This window comes from Suricata suricatta, chromosome 16 (genome assembly GCF_006229205.1).
Source record: "Suricata suricatta isolate VVHF042 chromosome 16, meerkat_22Aug2017_6uvM2_HiC, whole genome shotgun sequence".
Lineage (NCBI taxonomy): Eukaryota > Metazoa > Chordata > Mammalia > Carnivora > Herpestidae > Suricata > Suricata suricatta.
Window position 1 is genome coordinate 34,522,244 of NC_043715.1, and position 25,020 is coordinate 34,547,263.

Below are 25,020 nucleotides of genomic sequence, written 5' to 3' on the forward strand. Positions count from 1 at the left end.
TTATGGTGGTGGGGATGGTTATGTTTAAATGAAGTTGCTTTTACAACACCAAAGACTTAATCATCCATTTCCTATATAAAAGGTAGCTACTTTTTTGCATGGACCTCAAGTATACTGTAGTATAGAGGTGGAATTTAAGGAAAGGTATTAAGCAGGCTGTGTTGTAGCTTATGGGCAAGTAATAATTGTACCATGTATCTTGAATGTATCATAGATAAGCTGCTATATAACGATTGCCACTTCAGATAGCTGTGAAATTAGGTGATTAACTAGTTGGTACCTAACTTTCTAATTTCTGTATAAGTCTAATTACATGAAATAGAAGTGGGGGTTTTGATTTTTTATTTTGCTTTTCTGTTTGGAGTATCATTGCAACTACTGTATTGTAAATGACAGAAAATAACTGCATATGTTAAAAAAATAAATTGTGTAAAAAAACCCAAATATGTATTTTTCTACACATTCCTGCATTAATTAAATTATATTTACTTAAAAATAAATAAATAAAAATTGACTGCCTAATAATAAAATCAGTGAAGAGACAAAAATAATCTCAAGGTTAACAACTCCTCAAATATACTAGACCAAATAGGTACATATATTAGCCAAAAAATCATTTATAACAGTATTACTGCTATAAAAAAAACATAATGTCCAGCAAACAATAGGCGCCATTACCATTGTCAACACACAGCAGGTGTTCACTATACATTTGAGAACGAATGGACAGTAGGCACTTTCAGTTGTACATTTCTGACAGAGGGTATAGAATCTCAGACAGCTATTAAATGTGTTGTTATACAGACGTTTAAATAAGACAAATGGTTAAATAATATTAAAGTTTTTTCTTAAATACAGGTAAAAATACATTAGGACTCCTGGGTTAATTGATCTTATGGGATGGCTAAACAGCAGGATAAAAAGCTGTTGGGGAAAAATGTATAAATAGAAAATTATATTAAAAATAATTACAATGGGAATTCAACTCACAGAATAGCATGGTAAGGAACTCTGAAAATCTAGTCATCCAAAAAGCAATAAGAATAATGACAAAAATCATGAAAATCAACTTTTTCAGAACTCTAGAAATTAAACAAGAGATTGCAACAATGTGAAGAACATTTAATCAGGACAAGTGACTGAAATCTCAGTTGAGTGAGCTTTGGAACGTATTAAATTGTCCTATTCCCACTATCTCTCCCCAGCTCTGTTGTAGCCTAGGCCACACAATCATAGTAGTCATGAAAATCAACAAAAGCCACTAGAAAGGACTTACGAGTTTGGAACTCCCCCAAATCACCATCTCAGTGAACTGTTCTTATTGAATTGTCTGGTTCTTAAAAACTGGCATCACAGAGCTTACCTTTAAATGACCTGACTCAAAGATTGCACAATGTGCACAGCTTTTGCACTGGCCATATAACAAAAACAATCAGAGGCAATGACTGAGCACTGCAGCTGCCTGAAACAAACACTTTCTTTAAAGATGGAAAAACATCAATGTCCACATATGACAGAATACAAAGAATACAAAGTTCACAGAAAATTTTCAAGAAAGACACTAAACGATCAAATAACACAAACACAACATCAACACCACCACACCTTAGAGAAGGATCATATTACCAGAGTTGATACATTGTATTATTTTAAATATCCAGTTTTAACAACAAAAATATATGATGCATACAAAGAAACAAAATATTATGGCCCATATACCTGAATAAGAGAAATTGATAAAAGGTGTCCCTGATAGGGGTGTCTGGGTGACTCAGTCACTAAAGTATCTGACTCTTGATTTCGGCTCAGGTCATGATCTCACAGTTGTGAGACTGAGCCCCATGTAGGGCTCCATGCTAGGCAGGTAGCATGTATCCTACTTAGGAGTCTCTCTTTTTCCCTCTCCCTCTGCCCCTCCCCTACTCATGCACACACTCTCTCTCAAAAAAAATGAAATTGAAAACAAAGTATCCCTGATAAAACCCAGACATGGGACTTACTAGACAAAGACTTTAAATCAATTATTTTAAGTATGCTCAAAGGGCTGAAGGAAAGCATGTACAAAGAACTAAAGATAATTTGGTAAGAGTAGTATCTCACAAATAGAGTCAATAAAGAGAAACTATTAACAGGAACCAAAATCAAAATTTGATTTGAAAAGGATAAAAATGGAAAAAAGGACAAAAATTAGAATAATGGTATGCAATAATTTTACTACAATCACTCCAAGTACTTCTCCAGTCACCATGGAATAAAGTGATAAATCAATAACAGAGAAAATTAGTACATTCACAAACATGTGAAGATGGAAAAAAACACTACTAAATAACCAATGAATCGAAGAAATCACAAGGGAAATTAGAAAATACACTGAGATGAATGAATGGAAATAATAACATCAAAAATAATGACATGCAGCAAAGGAGACTGTAGAAAGAAATTTATAACTAAAAATGCCTATATCTGAAAAGTAGAACAAATCTCAAATCAATAATCTAACCTTCTACTTAAGAAAATAGAATAAGAGCAAATAAGTCCATTCAAAGCAAATGAAAGTAAATAATTACAACTAGAGGAGAAACAAATAAAATACAGAATAGAAATTTTGGAGAGAAAAATCAATGAAACCAAAAAATGATTCATAGAAAATATCAATAAAACTGATAAACCTTTAGCTAGACTGATGAAAAGAGGAAATATGATAAATAATAAAGAATGAAAGAAATATACCAAAACCAACTGAAGAAGAAGTAGAAAATCCAAATAGATATATAATAAGTAGAGTGACTAAAATCATGATAAAAATCTTCCCATAAAGAATAGCCCAGTCCCATCTAGCTTCACTGGTGAACTTTACCAAAGGTTCAAAGAATTAAAAGGAACCCTTCATAAACTCTTCAAGAGGAAACACTTCCTAACCCATTCTGTGAGGGCGTTATTATACTAATACCAAACCCAGACAGAGATATCACAATAAAAAAGCAAATACATATTAGGTGACAAAACAGGCCTCAAAAACACTGAAATTATATCCATGTTTTCTCACCACAATGCTATGAAACCAGAAATCAACTACAAGAAAAAATCTGGAAAGATGACAGATACATGGAAGTTAAATAACATGCTACTAAACAGCAAATGGATCAACCAGAAAATCAAAGGAGAAATTAACAAAAAAAAACCACACATGGGAAAAAATGAAAATGAACATGCAATGGTCCAAAATCTTTGGGATACGGCAAAAACAATCCTGGGTGAGTAGATAGCAATACAGGTCTACCTCAATAAGCAAGAAAAATATCAAATAAACAACCTAACCTTATACCTAAAGAAGATAGAAAAAAAAAAATGAAGCCTAAAGCCAGCAGGAAGAAGGAAATAATGAAGATTACAGTAGCAATAAATGATCTAGAAACTAAAGGAATGAAACAAGGAACTAGTTCTGAAAAAAAATTAACAAATTGATAAACCTCTAGCCAGACTTATTATAAAGACTATTAAAATGAACCCAACTTAAGCAAGGTTGCAGGATACAAAATCAACAAAACAAAAATCAATTGCATTTCTGTATACTTAGAATTAACAGTTTGAAAAGGAAATTAAGAAATTCCATTTACAATAGCATACAAAATAAAATATTCAGGAATAAATGTTATAAAGAGAGGAAAACATACTTAAAACTACAAAACCTCATTGGAAGAAATTAAGGCAGACTTATGACACCTAAAGCACAAGAAGTGAGGAAAATTAGATAAACTGGATTCCATCAAAACTTTTTTAAAACCTTATGCGTCAGAGGACACTGAAGAAATATATACATATAAAGAAAAAAACATATATAGAGAGAAAATAAAAAGATTACCCAGAGAATAGAAGAAATGCTTGCAAAGTATATTTTTGATAAGGGTCTAATATACAAGATATATTTTAAAAATCCTTATATGTCAACAATTAAAAGACAAGCAACTCAATTAAAAAGGGGTAAATAATATGAATAGATAATTCCCACAGACATACAAATAACAATATAAAGAAATGCTGAATATCAGTAGTAAGAAAAGAAAAGCAAACCAAAACCAAAATGAGAAATCACTTCACACCTGACAGAATAGCTATAAAAACAAGGAAATAAAAAACAAGAACAAACACTAGGAAAGAAACAGAGAAAACAGACCCTCATACTTTGCTGATGGGAATGTAAAATGATGCATTCACTTTGGCAAACAGTGGCAAGTCCTCACATTAACTTACATTAACTTCACTTATATGATCTAGCAATTCTACTTCTAAATATATATACCTCAGAGTACTGAAAATGTACCTACACACAAACACTGCAACACGAATATCCATAGCAGCACTATTTATAATAGTCAAAAAGTAGAAATTAACCAAATTTCTAGCAACTGATGGATAAACAAAACGTGCAGTATAGAATCCAACATACCTGGTCATAAAAATAAAGTACTGATACCTGCTATAACAAGGATATACCTTGAAAACAGGTCAGATGAAAATGCCAGACACGGGGGTTACATGATTCCCTGAATATCAAATGTCCAAATGACAAATCCATAGAGAGAAAAAGTAGATCAGTGGTTATGAGGAGGACAGGGGTAAAGGGAAATGGGGAATGAGTGGTAATAAATACCAGTTTTTCTTTTAGTTTCATAACTCAGTGAATATAGTAAAACAAAAAAATTGTTAAGACAATCAATTATGAAGTACAACAGCCATGCAAGAAAACAAAACCAAATTACAAAACTGATGAAAGAAAATAGATCATAATAATAAAACCACAGGTAATCCACACATTGCAGTTATATCAAACATGGAAGTTAATACATCAAAGGCCAAAATAGAAATTTTAAAAATAAGAATTTCAGCAGAAGACATTTATCTAAAAAATAATCAAATGCAAATTCTAGAATTAAAAAATATATCTAAATTAAAAATCCAACAAACAGGCTTTAATAACCTATTAGATATATTAGAGCATGACAGTAAATATGAAGATAAACTAGAAAAAAAAATAAATCCAAATCAAACCAGAGATAGCAAAAAGGATAGGGAGAAGAATAGAAAAAAGGAGATTAAAGCTATGGGACAAGGTGTAACACACATATATTTGATGTTTCAAAAAAGAAAAATGGAAAAAAGAATGAAGCACAAGCAATATTTAAGTAGATACCAGCTGAGAACTTCCCAAATCTTATGAAGACATTAAGCTCAGACTTGAAAACTTCTACAAGCACCAAGAAGGATTATAAATAAAAAGAATAGCACATCTTAGTAAAACTAAAAAAAATCAAAAAGAAAAACATATTAACGCAGCCCAAGAAGACAATGTTTTCATAGAAGCAACAAGAGTTATCTATACAAAAAACAATGGAAGACAGAAGTCTAAGGAATAGGTGGAACCAACAACAAATAGAAATATGAAAGACAAGCCAAGATACCTCAAAATTTACATTAAATTATAAATGAAGTAAGTACCTAATTAAAAGAAAAAGATTACAGACTAGATTTTAAAAACAGCAATAATCATATGATACTTACGAAGGATACATTACGCAAATACTAATCAAAACAACTTAGTCTAGTTACAAAAAGTATATTGTAAGAAAGAAATTTTCTGAGTTGAAATGGGACATTGCCAACCTAACACAAAGGTATAACAATTTAAAATCATACGGATGTAATTTTAAATATACAGACATACACATATGTGTGTGCATATATATATACATACATATATCAAAATGTTTTAGACTTAAATGGAGAAAAACATTCACAGTCATAGTTGGAGACTGAACGAACATAACAGAAAACTGCACGACACATAAAAGTTATAAATAGCTTGATTAACACTGTATACCTAATTAACATAAAGAACATTGAACCCAGAAGCATTTTTGTCATGTTTCTATGAAATACTAACTAGTAATGACCATATGCCGGGTCATAAGCAAATCTCAAAAAATTTTAAGGATTGTAACTATATAGAATATGTTCTCTGACCACTGTAGATTTATACTTAGAAGTCATATTAAAAAGACAGAAAATCTCCAAGTGTTTGGAAATTAAGAAATACATTTTAAATAGCTCACTGGTAAAAATAAAAAAAATATATATATACATATATATATGCATATATATATCATAATTGTGACTGGAAAATATTTTTACTGAATGATAATAAAAGTATAAAAACTTTTAGAATGCAAGAGGGAATATTTAAAGCATTAAACATATACATCAGGCAGAAAAAAAACCCTAAAAATCAATGACCTAAGTTTCCATATAAAGAAAAACCCTGAAAGGGGATAAATTAAAGAAAGAAGAAAGGAAATAAATATATGAGTAGAAATGTATTAAACAAAAAAACAAACACGCAGTAGAGAAACTCAACAAGGCTAAAAACTGGTTCCTTAAAAAAGACTAATAAAACTGAAAAACTACAAGACCAATCAGAAAAGAGAGATGTCACAAATTATCCAATTTAGAAACTGAAAATAGGATATCATTATAGAGCCAACAGTTGTTAAAATGCTAAAAGAATATTGTGAAAAAATTTATGCCAATGTATTTGAGGATCTAGATTGATAAAGAATTTTCTTGTAAAATGTAATTCACTGAAACTAAACAAACCCCACATAATGGGTCAGTAATAAGTGGGAGTTGAGATTAGTAAAAGTACTTAATTGTATTTGAAACATTTTATTTCTTCAAAACACCATGTATTAAGAACTATAAGTTAATACTTCAGTTTTCTTAAATATATGCTTAATAAAGATCAAAGAACAAATTTTTTAAAAAGTTATACTTGATGATTTTAATAATTTTTTTTTTAATTTTAAAATGCGTAGTTAAGCAAACTGGCATCACTAAAATTTGGTTAACAACAATTATGAGGACTGTAAAATGCCAAGACACCTCACAAAATGAGTATCTAAAAAGAAAGAAAAGCATCTGGAAAACTAGGCTCCATCACAGCAAACATGACATAGTTATATTGTCTCATTTAACATTCACAACAAAAGAATACTGGAGTACACACAAATCTCTAACATTTCTCATATATAAAGGGGCTACTGGGTTCAATTTTCACATAATTTTCCCATATGGGTTAGAATAAACAAAAAGTAATAAATAATACAGTGATTTGTTAGGAATGATTATGCTTGTTCATTAGTCTAATACAAAAAGCTCTAAATACTCTAACATCCAAAATAGTTTTATCATTTATATATAAGCTATAAATTCCTGTAATTAACATGAATAATACATGATGAAATAGTCTTTCATAGATAGGACTAAGGAATAGTTTAAGTCACAGTTGTGGTTTATTGTACCTAAACTGTTAAAGTAAACAATATTTACTAAACAGATGTTGTGCTGAATACCTGCTTTCCTGAGAGTTAGAAATGTGGTACTTGCCAGGTGGAAGGTGTTTATGTGACTAGACTCCAATAAACACCTTGAGCAATAACTCCCTAATGAACTTGCGTGGTAGAGACAAAGTTTCAGACACTTTGTCACAATTTGACATTGGAGGAATTCAGCATGTTCTGTATGGCTACATCAGGAAAGGACTATTGAAAGCTTGAACCTTTTTCCAGGCTTTGCTTCATGTAGCTTTTCCTTTAGCTGGGTTTGCTTTATATGCTTTCTCTATAATAAAGCATTCCTATGACTAGGACAACATGACAAATCCTGACAGTTCTCCCAGAGAATCATCAACCCAGGGGTGGCCTTTGGGACCCCTGACACAGTACTACTCATTTATTTTCAAGTTATGTTGAAGTAAAATTTCAAAACAGGGCTAAGAATCTATAATCCATTATGACTGACTTGGTTCAAAGTCTATCCCCTTTCCATGATCTCTTTTCAAGAAAACTCAATAAAGTTATTTCCTGTGTCCCCTTCTCCTCCTCCAATCAGAGTTATTGTTCCTAGTGAAACTCTTCCCATCAAGTTCACCAGTGACTTAAGCAAGGTTTGCATTGTCCTTACTTACGCCTGTTGTCCGGGAATAATTATGAACAGTATCCCCTTTCACTATCAAAAATGTCCTGGTTACAAAATGAATTACGTAGTCAGCCCATGAATAACTACAGTGTTAAAAGCAATGATCAAATCTCGGTACTCATCTTACCCGACCTTTGTCTCTCCCACGCAAGTTCATTAGGGAGTAATAGTTGATTGTTTCCTCCTTCTCGAAGCACTTTCTTTGGTTAGCTTCTAGGATAGACACCCCATCCCTTGTGAGCTCTCCTCCTCAAATTGCTTTCCTGGACACTACTGTTACTTCCCGTATCCAGTGTGCCCAGGGTTCAGTCCATCCCTCTTCTGGCTGTACTCAGACTCCAAGTCATCTCATTTAGTTTCTTGGATTTAACCATTTGTATGATAATGACTCCCAAATTCATAGCTATCCACATGCCCATGTGATCTTTTACTGTCGAAGAGGCACCTAAAATTCAACATATCTAAAACCAAGCTCCCAATTCCTACTCCTATCACCACCAGACAGCCAAAGCTCTTCTCCCATTTTCTCTACTGTCAGTTAATAATAACATCCAGTTATTTAGACCCATAAATGTTGTATGATCATTAACTCTTTTTCTCTCATATTACTTATCCAATCCATAAGCTAATTTTATTGGTTTTACCTTTATTTTATATCAAAAATGAAATATTTTCCACTGTCATCATGCTAGTCCAAGCTACACACATTCTTCCTCCTGGCTATTAAAACAGCTGAACTGGTCTCCTTTATTCCCATCTTGCCCTTTTACAGTTTATTCTCCACAGGGCAACCAAAGCAATTCCTTCCAAACATAGCTCTAATTATATCCTACCACCGGCTCAAGAGCTCCCACGGCATCCCAGCACACTGGGAATAAAATCCCAAGTGTCAGCACAGCATCTGACTTCGCTAAGTAGCCTCTACCCCTCTCTGACCATCGACTCACTCCAATCATAAATCCTTCTAGTTATTCCTCAATAACAGCCACCACATTCAATCCTGAAGGTTTCACGCTTTCCTTTTCCTCTCCGAGTGTTCTTCCTCTGATATTTGCACAATTTTTTACCTTATTTTACCCAGGTATTTGCTCAATGTTCTTTTTTAGAAGGGCCTGTCCTGATAACTCCACTTAAAAAACAGTTTTACAGTTTTATTTCTATTTCCCCCTTACACTCAAATAATTTATATGTCAAATATATAGTATCAAGTACTATATATTTAATCATTTATTAATTCTATTTTCCTCACTGGAATGTGGACTTCATGACATTAGAGACTAATGTCTTTTCTCACTGCCATTTTCTGTGTTTAGTCCATTGTAGAAACTCAATAAATATTTGTCAATAATTGCATTATTCATGGAAGGGTACATAAATGAATACAGGCATCTGTATATATACAAATCTGTAAGCCATCAATCTTCTTGGATGCCCTCATGACTTGAACATGATGATGTCACTTGACATGTGTCATACATATCTGCCCAAGGTAAGCAAAGATACATGACTTACTGTCAATACAAAAAATGACTCTATTGCTAGACCACACAATTTAAATCTCAGCCCTGCCACTGAATACAGAAAGGACCTTGGACAAGCTACTTTCTGGCTCTTTGCATTACCCTTGTCATTTAAATGGAGATAGTAACTACACATACCTGATAGTGTTGTAAAGATTAAATGAATTTATATATATGCAAAACACTTAGAACAGTGAAAGTATATAATAAATGCTATACAAATTTTTGCTATTATTGCTATGTATAATTTTGAGAAATAAGAATAATAGTGTATTTCTATTTTTAGAGAAAAGCATCTGTAAATAGTTTTGAGTAACATTCATTTTTCTGTGTATATTGCTGACATGCAGGAATTAAGAATATCTTGTAACATCTCTAAAATTACTCAAAGAAGAGATTTATTCTAACTTTTAAAAAACAGAGACCCCTCCAATTCAGCCTATAAACCACTTCATACCAGAAAATAACATCTATAACATAGAAGTGACTGTACAAGAAACAGAAGCAAAAAACCTGCTGGTATTATAAGAATAAAACATGCACACGAAGCAAAAGTCAAATCTCAGTAAATAACAGGAGTAGGAAAAATAAAGACTTTAAAATTAAAAATAAGTTTCCATGTCTAAGAGTAAAATAAATCGTATCTTTAAAAAATCTCTAACAAAGTTCAACTAAAACTATTGCTTAGAATGCTGGCTCCTGATCTTACCCGAATCCCACGAGCTATGCTCCGCCCACACTAACTTGTATGATAAGCATGATGTATAAAATGGTGGAGGGTGACTTCTGCGGCCAGCACCTGAAACAACACTGTGCCACCACCATGCTTTCTTGAATCACTTCCTGTGGAGGAAGCTACTTGCCATCCTGTAAGGACACTCAAGCAGCTCTTCGGAAAGGCCGCTTGCCAACAGCCATGGGAGTGAGTCACGTTACAAGTGGGTCCTCCAGCCTCAGGAAAACTTTCAAGGAACCTAGCTGACAGCTTCAGTGCTACACATGAGAGACTGCATCTCAGCACCACCCTGCATAGCTGCTCTCAAATTCCTGACCACCAAAACTATCAGATCATAAATGTTTGTGAATTTTAAGCCACTAAGTTCTGAGATAATTTCTCATACATCAATAGAGAAAAAAATTCCATGAGTCATCCAATCTGAAAACATATGAAAAAAGCTTCTAGGTCCGATGGTAAAAGGCGTATTTGCAAAACAAAAAGTAAATGACATGAGACGTAGTCCTAAAGGAGACTTCTCCAGGTCTCACGCTGAATAAGCACATGCAGTTTTGAACAGCTTTTTTATTATAAGACTTACAATCTAAGAAGTAACTGTCTGACCATTCATGAATAAACAAGTTTTCATGCATGGAAATAATACTCAAATATATTTATCTAAATCATGGAAAGAGCCCAAATGTCCATCAACTGATGAATGGACAAAGAAGATATGGTTTATGTATACAATGGAATACTACTTTGCAACGAGAAAGAATAAAATCCTGCCCTTTGCAACAACGTGGATGAAACTGGAGGGTATTATGCTAAGTGAAATATGTCAGTCAAGGAAAGACAGATATATGTTTTCACTCATATGTGGAATTTGAGAAACTTAACAGAAGACCATGGGGGAAGGGATGGGGAAAAATAGTTTCAAACAGACAGGGAGTCAAATCTATAAGAGACTCTTAAATTCAGAGAACAAACTGAGGGTTGATGGGGAGCACAGGGAGAAGGAAAAACGGGTGACAGGCATTGAGGAGGGCATTTGTTAGGATGAGCACTGGATGTTGTATGCAAGCAGTGAATCATGGGAATCTATTCCTGAACCAAGAGCACATTGTACACACTGTATGTTAGCCAACTTGACAATAAATTATATTAAAATATATTTATTTTATTTATTTATCTAAATGAACTGAAGCATGCAGGACTATTTTACAAACTTCTGTCAATACAATTGGCTCTACAGATCATTCCAAATAATACCCCCAATTAACTCTTATTTCTCCCTAAATTTTAAGATTGTAAGAGTATCTGAGGTTATTTTTTTTCTAAAATGATAGGACACTATGACATGGGAGATATCATAAATAATACCAAAATTAGTCATGTAACAGCATGACACTGGAAAAGGGATATTAGAATCCTTACAGGTAGTTTTTCCACCTCCATGTATAAAGATTTATCCAATAAAACACTGACATAAAATTAACACAATTAATAACTTAATTAAAAATAAAAGCAAATCTAGGGGCGCACGGGTGGCTCAGTCCATTAAGCATCCGACTTCAACTTAGATCATGATTTCACACTTCACCAGTTTGAGCCCCACATCGGGTTGTGTGCTGAAAGCTCAGATCCTGGAGTCTGCTTCAGATTCTGTCTCTCTCTCTCTGCCCCTCCCCAGCTCATGCTTTCTCTTTCTCTCGCTCTCTCTCTCTCTCTCTCTCTCTCTCTCTCAAAGAATAAATAAATATTAAGAAAAATTCAAAAATAAATACATAAAAGCAAATCTAAAATTTAGTAAGGGAGGACAAAATTTTAACCTTGCATATCTTCGCTTTCAAAGTTCTCTTTAAAACTTACAGTTGTGGGATCACCAAACCGAGGCTTTCAACAAAAAGCAAGAAAGTATTATCTTAAAGCAAAAACTCATTTGTTACACAAATTGGGAGGTGAGTCCTTGATTTTTGAAATAAAGTAAGTTTCTCTAGACCCATTTCTGAATGATTCTTGTTTCTCTGCATCTATTCTTAGAAAATTTATTTGTGGAAAATGTCATGAAACATGACATAGAAAGTTACCTCCGTTAATAGAAGGAAACACTTAGGTGAACTTTATAGTGTATATATAGATATATCTATATCTATATCTATATATACAAAACATATACACAAGTATTATATACATAAAATACTCACAAATTTTTATTAAAATATGTAACTTTAATATACATTACAGGCTTCTGTCCAGATGAAAACAAGAAAGCAGGTAAGGAAGGAACTACAGAAGGTTGCCTCTTTCACAGTTTTTATTTATTTATTTATTTATTTATTTATTTATTTAAAAATTTTTAAATGTTTATTTTGAGAGAGACAGAGGCAGCATGAGATCAGGAGGAGCAGAGAGAAGGAGACACAGATTCCGAAGTAGGCTCCAGGTTCTGAGCTGTCAGCAGACCTGATGCAGGGCTCAAACTCACTGACCGCAAGATCATGACCTCAGCTGAAGTTGGACGCTCAAGTGACTGAGCCACTCAGGTGCCCCCATAGTTTTGTTTTGTTTTTTAATAAAAATCTAATATTGCATGTGCACAGCAATACTTCTACAGACACCAATGTATACTGGGTAACCACAAAACATAACACATGAGCATATGCCAATGTTCCTGCCTTTAGAAAATATGTCCTCCAGCAAGGCTCATGAGCTCAAACACTGGCACTCATTATTTTACACAGCACCTTAAGCATACCCTAAGACAATGGTCTTTTCCCTAAGGAAATACAATGTGGATACAAAGTGCATACAAAAACAAGAGAATCAGTAAAGATATGATGATACATTGTTAAATTAAGGAAAATGATTTATTGAAAAATAGGGACGCCTGGGTGGCTCAGTTGGTTAAGCATCCGACTTCAGCTCAGGTCATGATCTTACAGATTCATGAGTTTCAATCCACATTGGGCTCTGTGCTGACAGCTCAGGACCTGGAGACTGCTTCAGATTCTCTGTCTCTCTCTCTCTCTCTCTCTCTCTCTCTGGCCCTTACCCACTCACACTGTCTCTGTCTCAAAAATAAATAAACATTAAAAAAAATTTTTAGAAAGTAAACCAAAGGGTGACAATATGTATTGTGTGTGTGTGTGTGTGTGTGTGTGTGTGTGTGTTGTGTAGGTATATAAACTCTATATTCTTCAATCCTAAAAAAATAAAGATTTGGGCAAATTAAAAATTTGACAGTAAACAGAAAGAGTCTGCAGGTTGCTCTGAGATGTGCTGTGGTTGGGAATGAAGAAGAGACAGGGCTACTCACCTGCCCTGTGGGGAATAAGGCACAATTAAAAAAGGAAACGGTTCCAATTTGTTCTACCTTTCAAAGGATTCACTTCCCTGAAACACCTAGATAAAAGGAATTTCATTCCCTGAAAGATCCTTTGCAGGACCATTTATTACTTCTCCATATCATTCCTGACACAGTGTATACAAACTCAAGGAAAAAGATGGTGAGCCTCAATAACCCATTTTGCTATTGTAGGATTTTAAGTATACCTGTTAAAGGCCTATTGAAATTTGTTACATAAAAATTTTATGAATACTGAATAAAAACTAAGTAAAAAATAAGAAAAAAGGAGAAAAGAAAGTCTAAGAAGAAGATATCAAAATTGCTTTAGTATATTCAAATCATACAAAAAGAATGGAAGGTTAAAGCAGTACCCCATTTTGGAAACTGTCGTTGATGACTGAAGATTTAAAATGAACGATGGTAGATATGAAGAAAGCAAGAGATAAACTTAAAAATTAAAATTTAAAACAAACTACCAAACAAAGCAATGCTACGACTAACCAAGTCAATCTCCCACCACCATCGGTGACATTAGTGAGAACCCACTTGCAATCCTCGATGTTAGTTGTTGCTGGTAATACTGGATATCTCGGAATTTCTAAGGAAACCTCAATGTGCTGGTTCTGGGAGACCTTCTCTCCTTAGTCAGAGTCAAGCTTCTTCCATTTGTTTTGTGCTTTAGGATACTGCTTAACTTGGTCTGAAACAGGACTCTTCCACACCCTCCCCTAACTCCAAACCTCTAAATACCACTATTTCACAATACTATAAAAACTGAGAACTATTTGGATGAAATACAGCACGTAATTCTTTAATAGATCCAACAGAAGAAACCATAAGTGGGTACTATTAGTTTCTTCTTTACTATTTACATGAACATCTAAATAGACTCTATTTACTATTTAAAAAGCACAACTGGAAGGACGTAGAAGACTACACACTACTGGAGGACGGGACTACGTATACCATTTCACAGCAGCCTCACTGCCGTCTCATGATGACTCGGGTGTGAATTTTATAATGCACTTGGTCTCCCTGCATGGATCATCGCAGAGAAATAATAACAAGTATATGCACCATACGTACTCTCTGAGGGAGTCTCACTGTCTGTACCATTTCAATAATAAAAACTTTTGCTCCCAGTGTGTCACATTTCAAAATGTGTCAGCATGTATGTCTGTGCATCTGTTCAAGCATTAGAGCCTTAGAGCCTATGAAAGAGATGCTTTTCATCTTTTCAAATTTTCAAATATTATATACGTTACCTTTTTACTTTAAAAAAATAAAAGGGTTACAGGGACACCTGGATGACTCAATCAGTTAAGCACCCAGCTTCGCTCAGGTCATGATCTTGCTGCTGGTGGACTTGAGCCCCATGTCGGGCTCTGTGCTGACAGTGTGGAGCCTGGAGCCTGCTTTGGATTCTGTGTTTCCCTCTCCCTCTACCCCTCACCCACTCTGTCTCTGTCTCTCTCTCTCTCAAAAATGAACAAACATTAAAAAGAAAAAAAAGATGGGTTACAAAAAGCAACAATACGAAAAAAAGACAAAAAATCTCTAAGAAAATTTGCAAATGCTATTTTACTTTCACTGTTACTAAAATTTTCTTAAAATTACAAGGTCTTATTTTTCATTCAGATCACCTGAAGCAAAGACTTCAAAGGTGTAAAGCTTTACAACCCTCATACATTTTGTTCATTCTGAAAGTGCATTGCATTGAAAATATAAAGATTCTTGACTCCAGAGGCGCCTGGGTGGCTCAGTTGGTTAAGCATCTGGCTTCATCAGGTCATGATCTTATGGGTTCGAGCCCCATGTCAGGCTCTGTGCTGACAACTAGCTCAGAGCCTGGAGCCTGCTTCAGATTCGGTGTCCCCCTCTCTCTCTGACCCTTCCCTGCTCACTCTGTCTCTCTCTGCCTCTCAAAAAAATAAATAAATAAAAAATCAAAAAAAAAAAAGATTCTTGATTCCAGTATCTGATTACATGAATAAGCCATTTATAAAACTAAAAATAAGTTTTGAAAAGGAAAAGGAAAAAAGATATTCTCAGAGATGAAATTTAGTATTAGAATTTGGGCAATCCGTACCTCATCGGTGTTATAGATAATCTGGAGTCCTGAGGAAATCATTTCCACAAGGTAAAGGAGATAGAGTGACACTGTATTTATCTGTAAAACAATATTAAAAGGTTAAAGGAAATAACAAAAAGACTATGTTATGAAAGAGCTAAAATTACAAGTTACTTGCTTTAATAGTGGCAAATAAAAACTATTTCCTTTCCTATTGTCGAATAAAGGAACTGAGTAATTAGTTCCTAATAAAATCCCAGCTTTGAATATAAAACTCCAAAATTCTCAAATTGTCTGTGATGGTTAATAACTGATTAGGGAAATGGCCACAAACAGAACCGTTAGCAACTGTTTCTGTAACATTTGTTTTAGAATTATTTTCAAATTCTGAGTCTAAAGTACTTTGACATAGTTTTGCCCCACAGGCAGCTATTCATCTTAAATGTATGTAAATGAAAAAGTTATTTGGCAAATAAGACATTAGGGCTTTGCCAGTACACCATAAACAATAGGCAGCAATTCTTGAAAACAGTCTTATTCTCAGAGAATGTAGAATTGATATAAGCAACCGCAGGGACATATTAATTTTAGTTAGACATATTAGTCCATGTTTATGGACATATGAGTTCTTGTTTTTTAGTTTGTCTATTAAAGATAGATATTATATGATAGGAAAAAAATAAAGATAATAATGTCCACTTTAACAAAAATAGATTCTACCAAAAAGCCTGAATGGGATGCATAAATTGTCTCAAGTAAATAGTGAACGATAAATACAACAAAAGACAAACCTTGAAAATATGCTAAATGAAAGAATCCATGTATGATTCCATGTATTTAGGAGTATATATAGAAACAGAAAGTAGACTGGTGACTGCCCAGCACAGGGGGCTTTTGGGGAGAATGGGGAGTGACTGCTAATGAGCACAGATTTCTTTATGGGGTAATGAAAATATTCTGAAACTGACTATGATAGTGGTTGTACAACTCTGAATATTATAAAAATGACTGAACTGTACACTTTAAGTAGGTGAACTGTATGTTATATGAATTGTATCGTAATAAAGCTGGTATATAATAAACACATGGGAAACTAAAAATTTTTCATTTAGCTAGGAAAATAATTAGTTAAAAATAAAGAGAAAGCACAATGTAATTTTGTCTTTGTGTGATTCTAACCCAGAAGATTATTACCCTCCCAAAGCCTTGGTAGGTTATGCCTTCCTTGACTCTCCTCCAATCCTTACCGAGGAACTGACAGAAAGCTGAGGCAGAAAATTATTCCTGTCCGAGAGGCCCTGAACAAAGCAGCCCTATGCTCTCAGGGGTGTTGGGTATTTCTGCCCAATTATCTTTGCCTTAGACATCTTTGTCACAGCATTTCACTGCAAACATTTTCAGTGCATATATTTTCTCCACATAACTAAATAGCCATGAGGCAACTTGACCATAACAGATTAAAAAATAACTGGTTGACAGTTTGATTTGACAGTTTGGTTTTATTTCTCCATTGATGTGAAATTCCCACTTTTATATGATATAAGTCTTATGCTTTCATAATCATCTTTTTGTATTCCATACTTTTTATGTTATATAAATCTTAGCCCTCATAATGGTGTATATAATGATGGAGTTTTGAACCCACATTTCCCAGAGAACCATCGAATGTCTATGAAGAGACGTGGACAAGATGCCACGGGTAGATGGCTTTCACAATGCAATGCCAAGCTGAGTTACACATACGCATCCCAGTATTGGGAAACTGATATCCCTCTCAATGAAGGAAGAAATTTTAGTGAAAAATGAAAAAGTGTAATGCCAAATGAGGAGAAAATCAACAAGTAAGAAAGATATAGTAACTCTAAACCAGAGATTTTGAAAACAAATGCTCAGGTATGTCCAAAATATAAAAATCAATTATTTAGACAATGTTGTCATGATTCTATACATATTTTAAATGTATTTAGTGTTTAGTATTTCACAACAAAGACTTTTTAATTTTGTCATTCATTTTTCATGTTATATTATACCCTTCTAATGTCCCTCTTTGATTTTTTGTGACTTTATCTTTCAATGTAAAATCGCCTTACAGCCAATTAGTTATGCGGTGAAAATACATGCAGCGAAAATTCTTGCAGCAAAGATGCTTCCAGAACTACCTAAAACCGCCACAGGGCCTGGCAGCGCTGGTCGCTCTCTCAGGAAGCAGATCTACCCTAGACGGCTTCTAACCTCTCAGCATTCACAGTCCTGTGTGTGTGAGGGTCTTGTCAAGGTCCAAGGAAACCAGAAAGAAACAAGATTCTGGGTTTACGGTTTTTGTATACTGACGTAAACTTTTGAATAGCTCTCCTCAGAACATGTAGAAAAGAGCTCTTAGCCTCTGCCAGGCTCAACCAAATGTTTTCTTACATGTAAGCAATGATACTGGCCTATCAGAAATGACTTCAAAGAAATTCCATCACTATGGACAGCCATTTACAACTACACTTCCAAGAGCTCTATGCTCTCATTTAGGGGATGCTTCTGTGAGAAAATATCATCATGTGGCAAACTGTACTGAAATACCCAAATAACAGGTTGACCAGCATTTATTTAAAATCTACTATGAGCCAGGCACTAAGCTTAAATTATGGGATACAAAAATAAATGGGGCGCCTGGGTGGCTCAGTCGGTTAAGCGTCCGGCTTCAGCTCAGGTCATGATCTCATGGTTCATGGGTTCGGGCCCCGAGTCGAGCTCTGTGCTGACAGCTAGCTCAGAGCCTGGAGCCTGCTTCAGATTCTGTGTCTCCCTCTCTCTCTGACCGTCCCCTGCTTGCACTCTCTCCCTCTGTCTCTCAAAAATAAATAAAAAGCATTAAAAATAAAAAAAATAAATAAATGAGCCGTTATCTTCTGGAAATCCTATCTCAAACAGGAAACATAGTTGTCAAAGCAAAAGGTAAATAAAACCTAATTATGTTATAATTATAAGGAAAAGGTTGAACAACTACATAGTCATATAATACTAATTCCCCAAGGAACTGGTTACAAATAAGCATAAGAGTTTCTGCCACATAGAAATGGGGACACTGTGCTTTCTATGTCTAGAGGAGTCATACTAAAGTAAGACATTTCCGATCTCTAGAGAGAGGGACTATAAAAAGGACATACTCTTATTTTAGTAAGGAATATATGAATAATAAGTATTCTGTCCTAAAGACAGCAGAACCAAATAATGAGCAGGAAGAAAACCCATTAAAGATAAATAGCATATATATGTGTATCCTAAAAACAAGACAACAGTATGTCCAGCTAAAAGCAGTACACAGATATAAGAGGGGAAAAAAGTGAAAATAAAACAGTGCATGGTTAGTCTAGGTATAAAATTTAATACATAAGAAAAAATTTATAGACTCCAGAAATGCCTTTAGGAATAACATTTTAGTGGTATGTTTATAGCTTTGTTGAAGGTTGATATACCAAAAATGAGCTGTCATGTAACAAAAATTTTTGATTTGTTGTTGTATCACTGTCAACTGTCTTTTATTCCCTAGTTCTTGCATGTTGAAATTCTTCTAAATCTGGTAAGTACAAGCTTTTGTCATGGAAAGAACTGTGGGAGTCCTTTTTTTAGATCGTAATAATATTACAAACCATCCAGTTGCCCGTTTTTGCTTGCAGACCAAGACCTAAGTTGGACTTAATGCTCAATCACAACGACTAACTCAGCCCTCGGTGGTTACCATTTCACTTCTCCATTTTATGGTTGGTTTTCTACGTCTATTTTAAATAATTTATGAAATCTACTTTATGAAATTTCTAAATAGCCTCAAATCTTCTACAACCTATAGCGTACACAGAGAAGAAGAAAATCAGTGTCTCCTTTTACCTGAAGATGGCCGTATTCCTCATGGGAGAGGATCTCATCTCCCGTGTGCACGTTGAATACAGAGTGAAGACAGGTTGCAGGGCGTGGGTCCTGCTTAAACTGTTGGACCTAGAATCAAACACAAAATTCAAATAGTACTCATAACACATTATTCTCCAACTTCAGAGGTTATAAATTATATTTCATGAAATTTTTTAATGAGGAAAACTATAGCTTAAAGGCAGAGGACAGAGCAAAGCAGAAATGTTATTTTTTTCTGAAGAACTAAAACACAGACAAAACTCATAACTACTAACTTAATAGTTAACATGATTGTTGACTATTTGATTATTTCACAAGTAGCAAATCAAGTGTAGCAGTGAGCTTGTTAATGTGGTTAGCAATGGCTTTTGCAACTGTTTTGTATTTTTATATTTTAGAGTCAAATAATGGTTTAGTCTGTGGGACAGGATTTCAGAGATTACATCCCACTCTACTGCTATTTGAAAATGCTTCCATGATACTCAATGAAAAAGTGCTGCAGATCTCATTCTAATTCAGTAACGGTTCAAAAACTCAAATTTTATTTCTTTCTTTAAGGATCACAAATTGTAACCTATGCTTCTTTCAACATGTTTTCATATCCTCTGCCACATATACTCTCCTTACAAGGCACCAATTCCAAGAGAACATAGATCATACCTGTACTTACCAACTGCACATAAAATCTAACCATTTTGGAATACTAAGTAAATACTAAATGACCTAACAACCTCCAAGGACAAAAAAAATCCAGCTACTTTTTTAGGTCTTGTTCAATTCAACTTGGCGAACATCTTCTAATACCAATCATATGCCAAGTACTATGCCAGCCCCTGAAATTATGAGATGAAAAAAAACAGAGAAACTATAGAAAAACACAAAGCTATATATGAAGCTTTTCCTCCTTTGAAAAGATATAAGTGATGATAATATCTGCATGGTTATAATTTTGCCTTGTTTCATTTGGCTAAGGAAGTACATGGAACTGTATTTTCTCCTCACCTTCAAAATTCTTCTCATGCTTAAAATTCTATCTCCAAAAAACACCTTCTTTTATAAAGTCTTCTGAACTGTACCTCAAATTCCTTCCTCTGGACTTCTACATCAGGGTGCTTATCCTTCAATAATTGCTTCTCCTTTCTTTTTATTAGCTTTCTGTACCTCTCACTATCTTATAAGCTTCTATTGGTTACACTATCCAATAGGATAGCCACTAGCTACAGATGACTAATTAAATTACAATTAAACAAAGTTTAGAAATTCAGTCCCTCATTCACACTGACTACATATCAAATAGCCATATGTGATTAGTGGCTTCTACATTGTTCAACACAACACTGTAATGTCTGCCGTTACAGCAAGCTCACTGGCCATTACTGTGCTAAAGTGCTAATATACCTTTGCATTCCCCCTCCCCAGAGCTGTGCAAATACCCTACAAACAAATACATAGTCTTCCTTACCACTGAAGTCAAGAAAATGAAAGCTAGGCCCCATGAGTAGATAGGAATGAGAGGATAAGGAGGAAGGTAGGGATGTGTATCTGCTATCTATAAAATGACCAAGATATCTAATATTAACAGAAGAAGATGAGAAGGCTGTCCATTCTCAGTATCTGAAATGCTGGCAACAGTGTTAGACTACACAAATAGAAATCAATGCAGTCATCCCTTTTACACTACCATGATTATTATCTCAAAGTGATGACCATTACGCTGGGCTCTTAGACAAAAATATGGTTAGATTAAAATAAAGTACATTTCACCTATCGATAAATATCTAAAAGTATAAGGTTTTTATCAGTTTAAGAAAGTTACTATGTAAAAAAAAAAAAAAAAAAAGCCCACATAAAAAACCAAAACACCAAAAACCAAAAAGTTATTATGACAGGGCATCTGACTGACTAAGTCAGTTAAGTGTCCAACCCTTGACTTCAGCTCAGCTCATGATCTTACAGTTCATGAGATTGATCCTTGCACTGGGCCCTGCGTTGACAGCTTGGAGACTGGGATTCTCTTCTCTCTCCCTCTCTTTCTACCATTCCCCTCCTTGTATGAGTTCACGCTCTCTCTCTCAAAATAAGTAAATAAACATTAAAAAAAAAAAAAGCTATTGCTAGAGTTAATAACATAGTGTTTGTCATTTGTCTTCAAGACACACAAGTACGCAGCATGAAAATTTATATTCAATCACCATGCCAGGGAAAAGCAACTATTAAATGATTAACGATACTCAAATGGGAAATTATATAACTATGCTTTGAGTCTTACAGCTGTTAGAAGAAAAATAATTTAAGATTTCAAAAAAAAAGACTATAGAAGCTTTGAAAATTAATGGGGCATATTGTATGTGAATTACAAAGAATTATTCTTGAAATCAGTAAAAAAACAAGGGGACATTAATCAGTATTTTATATGTTTGGCTTCTGGCAAGTAAAAATAAAGAATGATTAAAACAAAATTTTCTAGATCAAAAAAACTAAAATAATGTTTTTTCTATTTGTATCTTATTTATAGAATTTTCCTGGAAACTTACATAATTGTGAATAAACAGCTTATAACTTATGAAAAGTTATTTTGTCATCCATTAATTTATAGCCCTAATACAGCATTTAGGTGGGAAAATCATCTCATAAGGGAATCCTGGAAAAATAAATTTTAAAAAAATTTAATAACTTTTCTTAAACTAGAAACTACTCAGTAACATTAACATTTTTTTAAATGTTTATTTATTTTTGAGACACAGAGACAGAGCATGAGCAGGGGAGGGGCAGAGAAAGAGAGAGACACAGAATCTGAAGCAGACTCCAGGCTCTGGGCTGTCAGCACAACAGAGCCTGATGTGGGGCTCGAACTCATGAACCGTGAGATGACAACCTGAGCCTAAGAAGAATGCTCAACTGACTGAGCCACCCAGGTGCCCCTACTCAGTAACATTTTAGACAAAATTTTTATATAGACAGCTAGAGATAGCAACATTCATAGCCCATTATAAAGGAAATCTGTGCCTTCTAAACCACTAAAATAAATTTATTTTGAAAAATTCTGAATACTTCTCCTGGAGGGGGTATTAGAAAATAGAGTAAATGACAGAATATGAACATTTAAAGGTAAAAAACAATTCCTAATATGACTAAGTTGGCATTAAGACAAGTGGCAAGATAATAGTAGAAATCAGATTGCTCTACATTCTGCATATCTAGAACAACTCTATCCACTCAAATGCATAATGAATTAAATCTTTTTAGGAGTATTTTTAGAAAATTTGTCAGGAAGCATGTCCTGAATTTACTTCAGAAGACAGAAAATAAATCTTAGTGTCAAATAAACAATGAATACTACAAATATGCTTTACTTTAGTTTTAAGAAAAAGGCAAAAGATATGTATTTCACATGTTAAAATATGGCAACATTCCCTACTGCTGCAGACTCATGAAGGAGATGGTGAGCGTCAAGAAGGTGAAAGTTTGGTAGGAGGCAGAGCGAGCTGAGCATGTGCGGTTACATTTCTCACAGTCGGTCCTTCATAGTCACATGTGAATTATAGAAATAACCTGCATTACGGAACTATCCTTCATTCCTACTCTACAAGGTTAGGGGGATCAAGAAAGATTACAATAAAAATGCTTAAAAATGTGTAAAAACTCTATCATTTTGTGGTATGCACAAATAACTAGTCCTAATATGATCTATACCTTCCCTTACAACTCACATTTTTTAATTGCCTAACGTCATCACTACACAAAGGAAAGAAATGCTAATCCTTTATAATTTAAGAAATTCAAGACAGCTTAAGTCCCATTCAAGCTGTATTCAAAAGAAAACATAATTGAGAAGACTGGTTAGTAAGGTTGAGTAGTATTTAGAAAGGGATATTAACAACTGGTTAATAAGCCACAAAGACCCTCTTTACCATCGTTTCCTTCCTTTTGATAAACATTACTTATTTAAGTCTGTCAGCTTGCTTAATAAACACATGAAATTCACTGGTCTCACAATGTTTCCTTAAGAAGAGAAGTTAATTCTCAGACAGCAGGCATTCATGAAATGATAAATGTGAAATAAACAGTAAACTTCTCACACTTAGGGGAAAAAAAACTTTATTCACAATTACTTCAATATATATGACATACTAATTTAAGTCAAGTATGCCAATATGACATTATTTCAAGCACTGCAAAACCTTTATAATAATGATTTGGAAAGTCAAATCTCTGTAGACAATTACAGGTTTGTTACATATCTCTATTATGAGCTGGTGAATAAATTTGCTTTTTATACCAACTAATATTTTCTTGTTCTCACATTCTGATAGAGTAAAACTTTTTTAGTTTTGACATCAGATACAGATCTTAAGAAAAAATGTGCAATCACAAAAACTTACTGTAATATTCACATGATCACATGATAAAAACATAAACTATTAAGTGATAAAAACATTCATAATTACTAATGTGCATCTTTGCTAATGAATTACCAAACCTGGAGGTGACCTTGGGGACTCATATACACACTGATGTATATGGACGGACACTTCATATACTGGACTCAGGAACACAAATATGTAGGTAAGTAGGAGAGTTATCAAATTATATTTGCATGGAACTTTACAGTTTTTATTATGTATATTTTAATAATTATTATTACAGTTACTGATTATTATGTATATTATTTTACTTTCCACATATCCCTGTAAAATCTGCTATTTTCTCAGCCAATAATTCCTGTCCTCTTTACATGTAAATGATGAAGTATTTCTGAAGTTCAATTAAGCCAGGACAAGCACATGTGAAAAAAAATTTGGATAAGGATTACCTTAATTAATATGTTGGTTAGAATTATGGATATTATAAGCTTCCTCAGAAACCGAGTCTTTATCAACCAAACACCAGATGCAACATACAAACAAATTCAAGCCTAAATAACAATTCTCAATCACCTCTTGCTTAAGGCATTTCTTCAATTTCAGTATTTCATACCCCGGGCTGGTAAGACAGGGCTGTTTTAACCTATCTAGACTGCCCTAGGATGTGACTTTACCTTTTGAAAGTACATTCTTCTTCAGAAGATGCTATTGCTATGCTGGTTAAATTAATCCTTCAGAATGATGTGAGAATTCCAGTCCACACTACAGTGTTTTACCTTATCGGCCTGACGCATATAGCAATAGAGAATTCCTCTCATACATTTTATAGCCGAGTGCTCCAGCTCATGGGTCCTTCCCTTGTCATCATCAATGCGCCTGGGTGAGAGAGATAACTCATGAAACAAATTGGAAATGCATTTGAAAAGGAAGCAGAGCTTTCGGTAATTAAGTATTTAACTATCTGACTAATCCTATGTTCTGGCCACATCTACTAATTCTGTAACAGTGAAACTCCATTTTCCCAGCAGATGTAGAAATGCTGCAATAAAAAAAAAATTCTATGATGAAACTTGTGT

At 34.1% G+C, this 25,020-nt stretch overlaps 1 protein-coding gene across 7 annotated transcripts in view; it reads right to left on the reverse strand.

Annotated features, from left to right (window-relative positions):
- PHKB (phosphorylase kinase regulatory subunit beta) overlaps positions 1 to 25,020 on the reverse strand; it is a 219,041-nt gene that overhangs the window by 150,771 nt on the left and 43,250 nt on the right. For 6 of the 7 annotated variants that reach the window (XR_003903728.1, XM_029925046.1, XM_029925043.1 and 3 more), the window contains 3 exons: positions 24,721 to 24,820; positions 19,560 to 19,667; positions 15,705 to 15,785 (listed from right to left, as the gene is read on the reverse strand). Coding sequence is in view for 6 of the 7 variants with exons in the window: in XM_029925046.1 (XP_029780906.1) it covers positions 15,705 to 15,785; positions 19,560 to 19,667; positions 24,721 to 24,820 (289 nt within the window). In the remaining variant the exon portion in view is untranslated. Of the gene's footprint in view, positions 1 to 15,704; positions 15,786 to 19,559; positions 19,668 to 24,618; positions 24,690 to 24,720; positions 24,821 to 25,020 lie in introns of those variants that run through there. The other variant, XM_029925047.1, reaches the window with a different exon arrangement.